The sequence below is a fragment of the Gallus gallus genome, chromosome 3, assembly GCF_016699485.2.
Source record: "Gallus gallus isolate bGalGal1 chromosome 3, bGalGal1.mat.broiler.GRCg7b, whole genome shotgun sequence".
NCBI lineage: Eukaryota > Metazoa > Chordata > Aves > Galliformes > Phasianidae > Gallus > Gallus gallus.
In genome coordinates this window covers 89,800,317-89,817,664 of record NC_052534.1, presented here as the reverse complement: position 1 = coordinate 89,817,664, position 17,348 = coordinate 89,800,317, and the positions used below count along the sequence as shown (strand labels likewise).

Below are 17,348 nucleotides of genomic sequence, written 5' to 3'. Positions count from 1 at the left end.
TTTTGTTAATCATCCTTCATTATTTTCTTTGAGAGTTATACCTCTAGACTGAATTTCTATTCAAAGCTTTTGCATTTTAAAAAAAGAAAACAAACAACTCCAAGCAAATACAAGTTTCAAGCATTTTATTAGGACTGTTTTTCCTACTCCCTTAACATAAACCTAATTAGCTGTCTCTTTTGTCCAGGGCTCAATCATTCTTTAACATTATGAATATTTTCAGGTTTTTTTTGTTTGTTTGTTTGTTTTTTAAGAGAATCAGCTCCTGAGTACCTAACAAGAAAACTGTAGTTACTAACACAATTCTAAATGGCTTAGAGGAGTGAGAAACTTTTTAAACATTAGCATTGTTCTTTAATTAACAGAGACTGTTCTCTCCTTTTCCTACAGAATTCCCTTGCTCACTAGGTGGTTTCAGACCAAATTCAAAATTAGATAATTAAATTCTGCATCAGTAACAATGTTTTAGTTGCACTAAATACATTTTTATCTCTGAAGAGAATTTTTCATGGTTTAAAAAACTATATTTTTGTAATATAGATAGAAGTCTCTAAAAATATTATCACACTGAGGACTATTATCTGAAGAGTTTCAATTTCTTTCCACCAAAATCAGAATTTCCCTTGTGGTGGGAAACATTAGATAACAGCACCTGAGGGCACTGACATTTAAAATGTTAAAGTCTTGATGCAATCTCAGATCTGGCAACCTTTACTGAAGAAAAAGGTGATGGACATAAACTTGAGCTTAAGATAAGCAAGAAAAGGCCAATTCTGTGTGGAAATGATCCACGTGATTGTCCTGCAGAAAATCTTTTCGGGTCTGGACCATGACAGCAGTGAGTCCCACATCTGTGAGAAGACTCTAATTAAATTTCCTCTTTAATGTATCAAAGTAATGTCAGAGAGAATGAGAGCAAATGTTATGAAATATTTCAATAAACGATTATAATTCAGCTGAGTGGCTTTTTGTGAAACTAAAATATACCTGGAAAAGAACCAAAATAAGTATCTGACTATAGTTAAAAACTGCTTGAGAATACTACTATTCATGTAGTTCCAAGGTGACATACAGGTGACAGTGGTTACACCTACCTGAACAGTGAGGGAGAGTCCCACTCCAGTGGCTATCTTCTTGACACTCCCTCGTAGAATTTCCTATGAGTCTTCGACCCGCTGTGCAAGAATAGTGAATTATGGAGCCATATGTAAATTTGTCTCCAGAAAGAACTGCATTGGCAGGTACCCCTGGATGTCCACAAGAAATGGCTAGTGAAGGAAAGAGCACAATATTTAAGATGCTTTCATGACACAGAAAAAAACTATTATAACCTTTGTGTACAAAACTGGTACACAAAGTAAACTTCTTTCTGGATCTCTGTTTCTTCTCAAGTTTCACTGTAACTAAAGATAAATGGTCATTTGTAATGCTAAACATAAAAATTACATGTAAAACTAAGTTATCCAGCTTCCCTTGTTATTATGCACAGCATTCTTTCTTCATTTGTTTCCATTCATTCTCCTATTCTAGAAACTATACATGTTTTATCTGTTAAGGATGGGAAAGAAGAACAGAAGGTTATTGCTGCAGTGTGTTTCTTTATTACAGGTAAAATAATAGTGAGTAGCTTTATCGTGCCTATAAAATAACTAGAGGCAATCTGCACAGTATATTTTATTTGAGAAAAAAACACCTATACAGTTTGGGTACAGAATTTTTTGAAAACTAGAAGTTCAGATCTGTTACATGATGAAACAGTCATAAACTAAAGATAAGGCAGAAATAAAATTAGGAATGCATTTTGTTTAAAATTCAAGTCAGCCAGTGCAGAAAGGAAAGGAAAGAAATTTTTCATAACTCCAGTAAACAGTCACTCATCCTAAACAGGAAACACATAAGCAAAATCAACTGAACATGAACAGCTTTATCAGTTACTGGATCTATGGGTCAAATAATGAAGAAAAAAAAAAAATAGTCCTGATATCCATTAAAATAATTTGCATGTTATTTGTGTTATATTGGCTCCAATGACAAGGTCAAACTCACTGCACAATGGATTTCTGCCAAAAGGCACGGTCCTGACCACCTCACAGTTCCATGTTTCTGCTGCTTTCTTTGAGCTGGCACAAGCATTCAAGTGGCAAATGGTAATAATTTTAGATTTCCCTAGTTCTCAGGTACGCAACAAGAATGAAAACCAATCTTTATTAACTGGCACTTGAAAAAAATGTTTCACAGTTCCCTCTAAAATCATTTTCACATGTATAATAAAATTTACATGCCATCTCAATGTTTTTTTTTTTTACTGAACTGTAGAATTTGCAGTATGTTCCTCAGTACAACAACACATTTTTTTTTTCCCATCGTAACTAAAATTCATGAACCATTCTCAAATGTTAAATCTGAATGAATACTGTTAGACTGAAGGGATACTTACACAAACACTTTGGCAGTGATCTATCCCATAAGCCATTAGATTTACAGGTCAAAGCAGATGAGCCCAACAGATAAAAGCCCTTCTTGCAATGGTATGCCACACTTGTCCCATATTTGAAACTTTCAGGATAATTCTGTTGGCCATGACGAATAGCATTTTCAACAAAACCAGGATCAGAACAGTTCACCACTGTAAGACAAGCAGTGTTCATCATCATTTTTATGTGAAGAAAACCAAACAAAAATGAAGCCAGTACACCATTTAAAAGTTAAAAAAGAGAATAAAAAATAGGTATCATGATGATGTATATAAAACATTTAATACAACATTATCTAGACTGATGAAGAGACATGGTTCATATGGAAGAAACCTTTCCCTGAGGTGTAGTAAAGCTACAGTGTTTCTGATGTGAAATCATCTGAATTTTGATTTCTGCCAACTCCATTGAAACCTTTCACCAAATGAGCTTACACTACAACCCTTATTTCACTTATATTTTCTACTACTCACATTTATTTAAATTTAGTATTTGTAAATTTAGTATTATAACCTTATAAATGTTAAAAACATATATCTTTCTAACCATTCTATGGTTCTATGAATAGACAAAATAAATATTATTTACATTGGAAGTTGTTGACAGAAGCAAATACCTTTTACCTCCTGTTTTGTTTTTGTTTGTTTGTTTTTTCTATCCCTTAAAACAGACAAAAAACTGTGTCCTAAAATTCCTAAAATCTCATTGGTCTCATGAAGCTGCTAATGACTTGACTGTAGAATCTTTTCCACTTGATCTGAAGAACTCCAAAATTTCACATTTCTAAAGATCTCTAAGTTTAAGTATATTTTCAAGATAAGGTATTCTTTTTAGGTTACACAAGAAATTATTTTTTTTTCCCATTGTTACTAAACACTGTCAACTGAATCTAATTCTGGCACAGACAATAAAACTCTAATTAAAACAGAGATATATGAGGAAGTTTGTCAAATAAACAACCCACTCTCATGAAATCATGCTAAGATATTGAGCTAGATCTGCACGAGCTCATCTGTCTACATTAACAGTGCAATTCTTTATTACAGAAACTAGTGCAGCTCTCAGAAGCAATGCACACTGCATCCCAATTAACCCTATTTCTTAGGCAACTAGACATTGTGTAGGACTGTGTAGATGCTGCTGTAAAGCTTCTGCTTTTGGAACTAACCTGTGTTCTCAGATAGTTAAACTTGCCTTATACTAACATATCATTAAACTATCTAGACACAGATTCTACATATCTACATATTCAATATGCATTCTTCGACACTTGAATTTACATCTGTGTCTGGATTCCTGTGAATGTGCTACTTAGTATACATGAAAAACTTGAGAACTTTCTAATAATATAGTAGTAGAGGAAATTAAACTTCTATTCTCAATTTCACAGGCAGAAGTAACTGTTTCACAATTTTTTCAGGTGAAATCACAGTTATACGGTAACGCAATTTTGATCCTCAACTTCACAGTAACACAGTACCAGTAATATGAGCCATCGTAACACAAGTCGACATCCAAGATTGTATGGCGTACTTGTACTGATGCAGAATTAAACTCAGGTTGTCTGAGACTTATATTCATGATCTAATGGTACACTAACGTGCAATTAAATTGTAAAGTGAAAGGTAGATACAACAAAACAAAACTTTCCCATTCTACTTAACTCTATTTGTTACTAGAAGGAGCTGCACCTTCTCTCAGGTAGTCTCCATAAAGGTAATATGCAGAAGTTAATCGTCTTTTAAGACCATAGAAATCCCCTGGACTTAAATAACACAGAAGTGTAATTCAAAAATGAATTAATATCAATTTATAAATCATATTTAAAACTTGTCTGTAAAATCTGTTTGATTTTGTTCAGGTAAGAAAATAAGATACCATTAAAAAACTTTTATTTTCATCTTTACATGATCAATAATTCATAATTCTACTTACAGGGGTTTGCTGCCTAAAAAAAGTTTGTTTCTTATTTTTAATATTAGATTAAAATACTGACAATGGCTGAAAGAACAGCTTTGAAACACAGACTGTACTCACGTTGTTTATGATTTCACTGCAACTGCTTTACCATGAAGAACACTGCATTTGTTGATATATTTGCTATATTCCCAAAATGTCTCCCAGATAAGGTGTTTTGGGAAGAAAAGCAAAATAATGTTTTGTATTAAGTTTTAGATGAGGGCCAGAAATGCAGCAGACACACTGGCACTCATTTTTTGCTGGAACCAGGAGGATAGTAGGCATCTACAGGCACAAACATTTAAGAAAAAAAGACCTTACAGAGAAAAGAATAAATGCAGGTAAGCTGCCAGGGCTTAATCAGTCATATAGAAATCACATCTGGGAATTGTGAGAACTTCGGGTTATAGTAAAGTACTATTTCTTCATCTAGAATAGTGTTATGAAATATTTCACAAATAAAAATACTGTAAAAGTAAAAGAAGTAAAAGAAGCAAAAAGTATCATTTAAGAATTTCTACACAGGTTACTCCAAAAATAAGCTACTATAGGTAGCTTTCTATTTATTTCCTTGGAAACCACAACAATAACACTATTAGAGTAAATTCTCAGCTACAAAATACTGTTTTTCAATATAGTCACCTCCACTCCTTATGCATTTTTGCCAACAATGAACAGGAGCCTTCATGCTGCATTTGTAAAAATCTGCATGGCTGTCTGGAGGGTGACTTGTCTTTCACCTTATTGTTGCCACTGCTGAAATGCACCACCACCACCTCACTGTGCTCACATCCACTGCTTGGTCTCTATAAGTATTCAGCAAGTGTTGATGAATGTCAGAGGGTGCCATTTTTCTGCACGGAAAAATTCAATGACACACTCTTGCTTCATACACACTTCCATGTCAGACACCATTTAGAACACTGAAAATATTTGATCAAATTCTTTGAATAGTAATACCAGAAAGTTATACTCAAATAGAACAACAACAAAAAGTATTGAAAAATTCTCACATTTATTGATGGTTTTTCATATTCACAGAGGAATATAAATTTATTTCAACTTTTTTTTTCCCCATCCTACGGATTACTGAAGTCTCTCTCTAGATACAGTTTTTAACATACATTCATAGAGCTGTCCCTTATATAACTTCTTATAACTGAAGCTTTGGTTTAATGAGTAAGCTTGACAAGTTAGTTTCTGTGAAGTCAGTAATAGAAATTAAGAAAAGAGACCATTGTCTCATGGAAGTATGTTGGCCCAAATCTAATAGTTCTAACTGAATTACCTTTGAAACACAATAGGGGGGAAAAAAAATCATTTTTAAAGCAGATCTGAAATATACAAAGTTTAGGGATTATACTACAGTCCCAAAGAATCAATTTGTCTGTGCATTACTGGTCTCATTCTTGTAGCAGTAATGGCTGTTTAGCTAATTTAGTGATAAAATACAGAATAATCACTGAATGCATAATTTAAATATGTGCTCTGTGCAACAAAAAAACTGCATCATACATGAAGTCTTTTATCAAATGATTCTGAAAATAATACCACACCTTGAACTAAAAAGGAAAATATATTAAAAAAAAAAAACAAACAAAAAAACCAATCCATTGGTGTCATTTTATATCATGTATAGATTTAAAAAAATATCTACATTAGTGTGATGTAGCTAACAAGAGCTCCAGTAAGGAGTACTTTAGAAAAGACTTTGAGTTGGCTGGCATACAGAGCTAAGGCAGTAGTTTCCCTGATTGCCTTTCACCCTGGGGACGCAGTCCTAAATCATAGTGAGAGCAGAAGGAGATTGCTTTCTCTCAATGACAGCTGTCAAGGGTTACAAGGGAAATGAATTCTGGCACTCTCAATTTAGTCTGTTGAGAAAGGTAGGAGAATGCTTTAAGTCTGCCCTGATGACTTCAAAACCTCACACTAAAAAGATTCAAACCCTTGAGGACAACGAAGTGAAAAGAACGTGTCAGAGTCCCTTAGGCAGATTTCTGTTAAAAAGTTGAATGATCATAAAAAAGTACATCATTCATAGTATTTCATTTCTTATTCTATTTTTTTTTTTTTCATTGACAGAAACAATGTTAAGCTTCTTTTTTAAACTTTTCTCTATTTGAAAAGTACTGTGTTAACGATGGTATCTAAAACATGTATAGGAAATGTCATTCAGAATGAATAAAAGTAGAGAATTCACTTTGAATTTAAGACAAATTCTAAGAACTCTTTAAGAACAAATTCTAAGAATCTTTGGAAAAGTAAGCACCATTACAGTAATTCCATGGAATTTTAGTAAAGTTCATAGCAAAGTCAACAACACATAAAAATGGTAACTGCTCAACGAAGGTAAGAGAATTTTTTTTAAAAAAACAGCTGTCTCAACTTCACTTTGAAGTCTCAGAAACATAGAAATTATTTTTTATTGCTACTTTTTTTTCACTGGGAGCCGGCTGGAGAGTAAAGTTTTCATACTGAATCTGGTCACAACCATAAATCTAAAATATTTATTTTGGAAGCAGAGTGCTTTGTGAATAAAATTTTTGCATACATTATTAAGATCTATAAGAAATCATGTGTCCTGGCATCGTGTCTTTGATGAACCCAGACCAGAGAAATGTAGTATTATAGTATAAGTAAGGTGGGTAATGGTGCAGATTAACATTATTAATCTGCAGATGAAGACTGGAAGAATAAAATAGTTCATATTGCCTTGAGTGACAAAAGGTAAAACGCAGTTCATTTTAATTGCATTCCAAAATATTTTGCCACTGATATGAATTTTCCGTTGCAAATACCCACTCTCCCTGGAAGCATTCAAGGCCAGGCTGGATCGGACTTTGAGCAGCCTGGTCTAGAGGGAGGTGTTCCTGCCTATAGCAGGGGGGTGAAACTAGATGATCTTAAATGACCCTTCCAACCCAAACCATTCTATGATTCTATGAAGTGCTCTTTCATTATTACAAAATAATAATAATAATAAAGAAAATACTATATTTCCTAAGGGAAAATTTCTGCCTAATTGCTATAATAACTAGATAGCTAACTCACTTGATAATAACATAAAACTGGTGTAAGGAGTACATTAAAAAAATCAATGAATTTACAGTTACTATTCTTAGCCTTGTACAGAGTTTGTTTAATGTTACAGAGTAATACTTTTTTTTTGATCACTAGTTTAATTCAAAAAGCATGTGTTTTTCTCTTAGATACATAGTAAAGCTCTTCTCTTTAGAAGTGCTGTCTGTATGTCCATTTATTTGTGTGCAAATATGTGCAAGTAGTACCAATTCAGTAATTTTTGTCAAAGTAGTACCAACTTGGGAAGAATGTTTTAAAATCTTTCTCTTTAGGTTTTTCTTAATCAGAGCATTGTTTTCCATGTGTGAGAGGAACTCTTCGGTTGTACCTAAAAGATGTTTCTGCTACTACTTTTCGAAGTGTCTTTGCCAGATCTCCAGGCAGGTAACACTCTAGAGATGAGTCACTTTAAGTCCTCTCTGCTGGAGGAGAGGATCTCTGCTTCCCTGCTCCAATCTCTGCTACCTTCAGGTAAATAGCTCAGATGCTTTATGGCATCTTCCATTGCACCTCAACTCTATTTAGAATTTTAAACAAGCTTGAATTGGTAGTAATTAATGTTCCTCTGAAAATTATCAATATAGTATCAACATGAACAGATTAGGCATACTTAGTATCCAAAGTCTCAACAACAGCCTCTGGCCTTAGAAAAATAATACAGGACAAGAGACAACATTTTCTCAGTTTATACAAATCCTTGATATCATCATAGATGAAAAACTTATCAAATTCAGAGTTGTTTTATCTTTAGATAACAAGAATCAGTCAACAGTTTCAATCTCTCTCACTCTTCTATCAGTTGTCATCAGAAAGTTAATTTGTCTTGTCAGTAAAAGAGAGAACACATCATCACTGATTCAAAAGATTTTGCCCACTAAGGAAAACATGAGGAAACTGACAGTTCTTTGTACATAGCCAAATTTTGCTAAGATAAAAAGTCTGATTAAGCTCTTCAAAAACCTACTGTTAATGAGACTTTTATTTAAAAAAAAAAAAAATTCAAATTAGAAATTCAGTACAGGTGTAGAATATATGCATAAAGAGAAATCTAAATCCTTTATTACTACCAAATAGCCTGGAGTTGCTGATATAGTCATTAATATTAAAAAATGTGAGCTCAAACCCCTGTAACATTGCCAAATTTGTTCAAAGTTTTCTGTTTTCAAGAAATACATTTTTAATGGGAGAAAAGTTCTTGAATCTCATTTCTAAGAACATAAAACATTCTAGAGATAATAATAGCAAAAAAATATCCATATAAATGTTACCTGAAATGTCAAAGCAAAGATACCAGAGTAAGTTAAGATCCTTCTTGCAAGTCCTTGCACTCCAGATGTGATGAAGAGTGGCATTTAATAGAACAGTTCTTACTTCAAAAGCATAATATATGGAAAAATGACCTACAGTGCAATCAGGAGTGGAGAGGCCTGACAGGGCCGTCTGATTCTATTCTCATTTCAGTGGTTAAGAGTTGAAACATAACTATGAAACATACAAATGCAGAGACTGGCTTTCTGTTAAAAGACAAAATGGAAAGCAGTTCCAAACTTCTCATGGAAAAAGTCCATGCTGAACATATTTGTTTTTAGGCTTTGATATCTTTACAACTAATTCTGGGGTAGCATACTCAGACTGCATCAAATCGTACTCAGGCAGGTTTGCCAAACAGAATGTAAAACTGGCAACCAGAATTTTTCAAATGCCATTTGATTCGAGTTCAAAAGCAAGTAGAGTGGCTACTTGACTTGCTCTTTTAAAGGCAAAGGTACAGGCCACAAAAATTGAAAATTTACTGCCTCACAAATTATGATTTTAATACAATACTACAGTGAATTCAACATTTCATAAATGTCTTTAACAAACATTAAATTAATTAAGCATATAAGGATACAATATAAACATTAAACCAGATATAAACCAGATATCACTATTTCAATAATTCCAAAAGAGAAGAGAAGAGAAGAAAAAAGAAAAGAAAAGAAAAGAAAAGAAAAGAAAAGAAAAGAAAAGAAAAGAAAAGAAAAGAAAAGAAAAGAAAAGAAAGGAAAGGAAAGGAAAGGAAAGGAAAGGAAAGGAAAGGAAAGGAAAGGAAAGGAAAGGAAAGGAAAGGAAAGGAAAGGAAAGGAAAGGAAAGGAAAGGAAAGGAAAGGAAAGGAAAGGAAAGGAAAGGAAAGGAAAGGAAAGGAAAGGAAAGGAAAGGAAAGGAAAGGAAAGGAAAGGAAAGGAAAGGAAAGGAAAGGAAAGGAAAGGAAAGGAAAGGAAAGGAAAGGAAAGGAAAGGAAAGGAAAGGAAAGGAAAGGAAAGGAAAGGAAAGGAAAGGAAAGGAAAGGAAAGGAAAGGAAAGGAAAGGAAAGGAAAGGAAAGGAAAGGAAAGGAAAGGAAAGGAAAAGAAAAGAAAGGAAAGGAAAAGAAAAGAAAAGAAAAGAAAAGAAAAGAAAAGAAAAGAAAAGAAAAGAAAAGAAAAAGTAAGAAGGATCTCTTTCCCTTCAGTATGTACTCTAGCATTGCAATAAGGCATTCTTTCTATTTGCTTGTGCACATGTGAAACAAACTGTAGGAATGTGAACTTTGTCAAGGGAGAGGTATTTTGATGATCATGTTGTCTCAGAAGACATGCAAAATCGATTAAAAATATATATTTTAAGGGGATTTCATAGTAGGGGATTAAAGGTTTTAAGTGCTGTATGAAGATAGTTTGAGAGAACAGTGGCAAACTGATGTATTGTGTCTATCACTACTGAAATCAAGGTGAAATTATCAGAGTAATGACATTCCAAAGTGAGGAGAAATATCACTGTAAATTGATTATTCAATTATGTATGTTAAATTAACTATTCAAGCTTTTATCAGATGGAATTAGAGTAACATATATAATCTTTGATGTGTAATTCTTTTTTTTTTTTTCTTTTTCCAGGTAAAAGAAAAAATCAAAATAATTTCTTTAGTAAATTTCCTGCCTGTCACTTGCTCATTAATCTTTTACTGACACAGCACATAGCAACAATATATAATTGGAAAAGAGCACCTGAGAATTTTCTAGCTTTATTTGCTAAAAATAACAATTTTACCAGACGCTGTCTCTGTTGCACTATAAAATGAAGTAAAATAAAATAATCATCTGCAATAGCCTCAAGTAGTATTCAGTATTTTCTAGTAACTGTATGTATGGTCTCAGAGAAGAGGAGTCAAGTTCATTATTGGCTCAAGTGAACTCAACTGAGATTTGAAACAAAGGCCATATGTAAAATTTATACTGAATTAAATGATTCAGGTTGGCCCAGAACATCAATCCCTTCCCAGTAGTATGTTCAAGGAGAAGGAAGATTTACTTCCTTTGTACAGATTCATAGCTCATCTTTATTATTGAACAATACTAAACAATTTTTTTACTTGTTAGTTAGAAGCAATTTTAGAAGGAAAACTAGAAGTCATAAGAAGAGCTATCACTTCCTTTAGGTAAGTTTAAATCAATTAATTAAAATGAAATGTTATATAAGTCCTTTAGCTGGCAATCTTTTTTTTTTAATTATGCACTTAAAATTACCATCTCAGTATGTTTTATTTCACAAAACCTTATGATTTCATAAATGGTATATCAAATTTTGCTCTCAATGAGATGATATAGATATAATTATGCTAATAGGTCCTAGAGAGAAACTTTGCACAGATATACAAGTAGAATTAAACAAGGGAGATGCATGCAAAGAAGTGTTCCATGGAAACATGTCTGGCTGATAGAGATGTTTAAACCAGACTGCTCTGTACTCTTTCCATTTCATTGAAAGAACTCCAATGAATGCAGGGATCTGTATATAAATATTTGTGATGCTGATTTCAACTACATTTAAATCTTATTGATCAGAGGTCCTAAGCAACAGTAGGCTTTGTAACACAGACCAGCAGGGATGTTAAGGCAAGCTGTAGACGATAGGGTAAGGTGAGTCTCCGTATTTACCACTAGAAGGGATATAAATAAGTCTCTGAAAAATTCTTACTGCTATAGCAAAAGAAGTACTAAATGGAATTCTCTTAACTAAGTGAATGAGGTTAAAAAGCACAGAGAAGTCCAGCTTCATAACACCTGCATGAGAAATAACGGATGTCAGCAGAGCTGAATCTCTAACACTACTTTTGGAAAGCCACCTGACCTAAACAAGAATTTAGCCTGTAAATTGGCCTGAAAAGTCAAAATCGTGTGATAAATTAAAAAATAAGGGAAATGAAAGTGTGAGAGGTGACACAGGCAGGAGATAAAATTGTAATAACATTGGAGCAACTGTAAGGCTCAAATTTCTTCATTCCTATATCCTTACTTTTAAAATCTTAGACTTTACATCAATTTTCAGAAAGTCCTTTTTTTCTCTTTTACATTTATTTTAATAAACGTAGACAGTTCAGTTCAATGTAAATATATGTTGTGGTTTAATCTGGAAAGCAGCTAAAATCACACAGCCTTTTGCAAATTCCCCCCATTCCCAGTGAGATGGGAGGAGAATCAGAAAAAGAAAAGGTGAAACTCAAAGACTGAAATAAAACTATTTATTATGGCAGAAAAGGAAGAAAGAAATAATAGCAATGATAATTACTCTCTCTCTCTATATATATATAGTAAAGATATATATATCTTTACAAAACAAGTGATGCACAATGCACAATTTCTCACCACTCACTGGATCCACCAGTGCCTGAGCAGCAGCAACCCCCCAGGCAAACTCCTCTCTGTTTCATAGTTTTTCCACATGATGTCATATGGTATGGAATATGACTTTGGCCTGTTTAGATCAGTTGTCCTGGCTCTTTCCCCTCCCAACTCCGTGAACCCTTCCAGTCCCCACTGCTGGCAGGACAGTATGAAAAACTGAAAAGCTGAAATGTCCTTGGCTCTGTATGGTACCACTCAGCAACAACTAAAATACTAGGACAATACCTGAGTAACCTTGTAACTCGTGTTTATCTTAAGCAATACCACCCAGTCTCTGCCTCTGACAGTCAAACAGAGCAGATCTGAACTGAATCTGCAGGATGTATGAAAAAGTATATATTTTCAATAGAAACTGAAATGCCTTACAGATAAGATAAAGGACTGCTTTCACCAAGGTCTAGTGACACAAAGTAGTACAGAAGGAAAAAAAAAAAAAAAAGGCACACAAGTCTAAATAAGAACAGCTTACTGATTCCTGTTTCTCCTTTTTCACACTTAAATTGCTCTGCTGGTTAAGTCACTTGAATAAACGCTTACAGTTGTGACTAAGCGAATTACCGTTTCTTCGTTGTTTTAATGAGAATGAAAGTTCCAATTCCACACAGACTGATCTTAAAATTGCATAAGCTATCTCTCAAATAATATGATGAGCTTACTATCGAAGATAATTATTATTCTTAGGAACAACCACTGTAATCAGATATGAGTTTTAATAAGCCAACAGGTGGAGATAATAAAGCTACCAGTAACTGAACTTACATCATTTTTAGTCCGAATGTAAGCTTAGCGCAACTCTAATGACTGCAATTTCCTTTAGCATGTTAAAGCCAAGTTACAAAAGACAGCTGTGACAGAGAAGCAGACAGTGTCCACCTCCACTATTAACATAAATGCAACCTCTAGGGAAGATGGTAGTTTCTGGCACTATGAGGAAGTCATAGGCATAAGCAATTTAGGAATTTCCTAGAATGCACTGATGATAACTTCCTCTTCAAAGTGATAGAGGTGCCAATGAGTTGTGTTCCGGTGGACAACTCCACCTTTATGAAGGGAATATGACTAGGTATGACATTTCAAAATTAGGTTTATTAAAATTTATGTCCTTCTGGAGAGTTCACAAAAAGACCACCAAACTATATCTAATATCTCAGAACTTTTTCTCCAGGCTTTTGAGATCTTTCAGTATATCTTACATATTTCACTGCAATTTCTGCCTTTCACCTCATTGCATATTTTGCAGTGAGAAGGTATTTTTCTGCCTTAATGATTCAGAAGAAAACATTTCATAGTATTATTTAATATTATAATCAACTTCCTGGATTCAGCACTGAGAAAGCATTTTCTTTAGTACAAACTGTTTTGGGAGCATACAATCTCAAAATAGTAGAGCAACAAACAGATGTTACTGGTCTGATCAAGACCTTGCTATAAGTCTGACATTAATCTCATGTTATACAATTGAGTAAAACAAATTAAAACAGTGGCCATAAACAGAAAGAGTAAGAAAGGATAATTTAATAGCATAGTTTCCCTTTTAATTATAATTATGTTACTGACATCTGAATAGATAAATAATAAAGACACGATTAAGTATGAGAACTTTTTATTTTTTCAGTTACAGTGTTACTAAAATGGCTTATTTTCCTTTTCTCTAGTATGTATATTTTATATACAGTTTGTTGTTGTTGTTGTTTTTACCACCAAAACCCTTGCTTCATTCTCATCTCTCAAAAACTTCAATTTTACACAGAGCACACTAAGGATCAAAACAATAAGAATGAAATCTTCATCAGTTTGTTCTCAGGAAAGAATATCCAGGTTTCATGTACAAAAGTTACAAACATCTTTTCAGACCTTGCAAGGAAATAAAGGAAGTAACCCTTTTTGAATGCATGACTATTCACGTGCATAACAATGTTTTAATAGGAGTAATTGATGATTTATGGAAACTTCCAGAGCACCTAAGGCAGGATAGATAGCTGACTGTGATTTAGTAATGTGTATAGTAACATAATGTGTCATCAAGTACACTTTATGTGTCTTTAAACTAAACTAGGGATTGCAGTCTGAAAACTTTGAGCTCAAATACTGAAAAATCAAGGCTAGATCTTTTTTTCGAATATAGAAATGCAAAGAATTCAAATAAGGAAGGCAATAATGTCATAAATCTTATCCCAATGTTTTGAAGGCACAGAGAAGGATCACACATGAAATAAATCCTTAGGGAACAGTAGAATTACAGGAAAGTTTCTTACCTCGGCAATTTGGTAAAGGGTTACTCCACTGCCCATTGCTTCGGCACTGTGCTCGAGAAGCACCCTGAAGTAAGTACCCAGTGTTGCAAGTAAAATTTACAACATCATTCAAATTAAACTCACTGCCATTAGTCATTCCATGAGCTGGATTCCCAGGATGTCCACACGTGATTGCTGTTAAAAGAAAAATAGACATGCTAGGCAACTAACTCAACTAGCTGAAAGGCACTGTTTCATGGAATCACTTGCAGGTTGTAGCTGTTTTTATTTTTGAATATGTCTTTCATATTTATGCAATAAGTTTAGAAAGTAGTGGGATACATTATTCATAGTTCCTAACTGCTAGGGGGGAAAAAATGTTAATTTTTCACTAAGACATGTAGAATCCACTTTTTTTACCTTATGTGAAACTTTTAATGTAAATAATTACATGCACATGTATTTTGACACTGTCCTGATACAGATTATGTCTTTAAAAAAATTGGAACATCACTGTATTTCCTACTAATATAGGTTTTATTTTTACTTTAAAATTCAAAATATAGTAGGGAAAAACAAACTGGACTTAATGTACTACTTCAGAGCACTGTTAAGTTCTGAACATTCCTGTTCCAAATTCCTTGAGTTGCTCTGCTGAAATACTGATCGTTTTAGTCAGATATTCTTAAGGCAATAGAGAAATCACTGTTGACATTAAATCTTTTACATTATGTGTGTGTTAATGTGCTCACATGACACTTAAACATTTTATAGTAGTTAAGCTCTACACTTCCACATCACAATACATTACAGTAGTATCGAAAAAATACAGAAAAACATAGATACTGGTGATATAAAATAAGTCAAATATATATATATACATATATACGAAGATTTTCAACATTGCTATGGTGATAATGATCATACTAAATTAACTATCCTATTCAGAAGTACATAGTTGATAAATTATAGGGTTTCTTTTTCCTTTTCTGTAATGAATAGATAGGTGAAAAAAAAGTGTTTCCTCTTATTTTATCAAGAATTATATTTTATATAATATATTTTATATTTATTTTATATTTATATTTTATATTTATTTAGTTCAATTGTGAAATAATATTTTCAACAATATCAGATCTTTGCAAATCAAATGGGATGCCTTTCTGTACGCAGACTTACGTATTTAGACCTTAAATTGTATAAATAGGTACACTTTAATCACCTGAATCCCTTTCTGCACTAGCCTTTTTTCAGCATTTGAAAACAAACCCTTGAACAATAGAATAAAATATGAGTCAATATACAGGATCTACTTTATTCTAGTCTACCTGTTGCATTTTTTAAACTGTTACAGATACATAAGTTTCAATAAAATAATTTCCACGGTCACCATCTTTCTTATATAACAGAATATTAAACTAAAAATTGCTATTACCTTAGACTTTCTGAAGTCTCCTGAACACTATGACACAAAATTTATTACACAAAATTTAGGTATTGAAATTTTAAGAAATTGATACTGAATTCTGCTCAGATGCCCTTTTCAACAAAAAAACATAACATGGTAGGTCAGTTCCTCTTTAGAACCCTCTACTCTTGACAGATGCTGTATTCAATGTTTTTAAATATAGGTAATTTTGGTACTGATAGTGTTCCAAATCACCACTAGGCTTTTATGCAGTCAAATTAATATTGTTTATCTAAGCACTAGCCAAGACATTTCATCTGAATGTTATCATCTAAGTGGTGAATAACAAATCTTCTTTTCCCTCTTGAGATAAGGAACTGCCTTATGCATGTACGTGATTATCCAATACTGAGGTAGAGAAATACCTATGTATCAAAAAAACTGCACAAGATGAAGGAACCTGGAACTTGAAACTAAGATAAAATAGTCATGAGTGGAAAATTTTGAATACTTTCTTTGAAAATTATTTCCAAGTATGAAAATTTTTCAAAGCCAACTATAAATACAAAAGGATGTACAAAATGTAGCCCAGCTTGTCATAAATGTTCAGGGGCACACTTCCTGATCCACAATCCTTAATCAGAAGTCCTTTTCAGTATTACATTAGGGAGACCATTTCTAAGCACTAGTACACACCATATTTTCACTCTCCTTCTCAGAAAGAGCTGTGCCATTTTTACTAGAATTTCTAATGAATACATAAAAGTAGAAAAATCATTTGAAGCTTTGTTGTTATCACTACAGAAACTACAGTCAGTTCTCACAACAGTGATAACAATATCAGTTTAGGAAGGAACACCATTCCTCAGCATTGCCCCTTTCTTTTGGAGGGATTTTATTCACTGCACAGTAAAATTAATCCAGTAAAAGTAATAACACAAGCTGGTGGTATTTCTCCTTTGAGGAACGTAAATTATTTGAAGACATAATAGGATATTAAAAGAACAATAACATTGTGCAGATATTTCTTACAGCTGTATACAGGTAGAAATTATCTTTTAACCAGTAAGAAACTAAATACTGAACATTTTGAAATCCAGTGACTTATCAGCAGTATATTTTCTTAAAAACAAAATAAACATTACTAACAAAGATTAAATAAAAAAGATTATCTCAGTGACAATATCTCTGTGTGGATGAAAATATTTCTGTCTGATTTACAGACATCTTAAAAATGAAATAATTGATGGAAATGTCCCACGAAAAATAACAAAATTCAATAGAAATTGTAAGTTTATAAAAACCAAAAAAGAAAAATAAATGTTAGTACTCTGTAAAGTAGAAAAATAATGTTCAGAAAAATTAGATCTAATTAAATGCCTGATGCTTCAAAGAATGTCAGGAAACTTGCCACGCAATTGAGAAATGAACTAGACTAGGAACGCCTCAAAAATTAAAAAAAAAAAAAATCAATTTTTAAAAGCAGA

The 17,348-nt window shown here is 33.0% G+C and overlaps 1 protein-coding gene across 2 annotated transcripts in view; it reads right to left on the bottom strand.

Moving 5' to 3' along the window:
- The window catches only part of CSMD1 (CUB and Sushi multiple domains 1), a 1,033,500-nt gene that overhangs the window by 39,777 nt on the left and 976,375 nt on the right, over window positions 1-17,348 (bottom strand). For both annotated transcript variants that reach the window (XM_015284920.4, XM_015284921.4), the window contains exons 54-56: window positions 14,475-14,648; window positions 2,438-2,626; window positions 1,095-1,268 (exon numbers count right to left, since the gene is read on the bottom strand). In XM_015284920.4, the coding sequence (XP_015140406.2) occupies window positions 1,095-1,268; window positions 2,438-2,626; window positions 14,475-14,648 (537 nt within the window). The remainder of the gene's footprint in view (window positions 1-1,094; window positions 1,269-2,437; window positions 2,627-14,474; window positions 14,649-17,348) is intronic.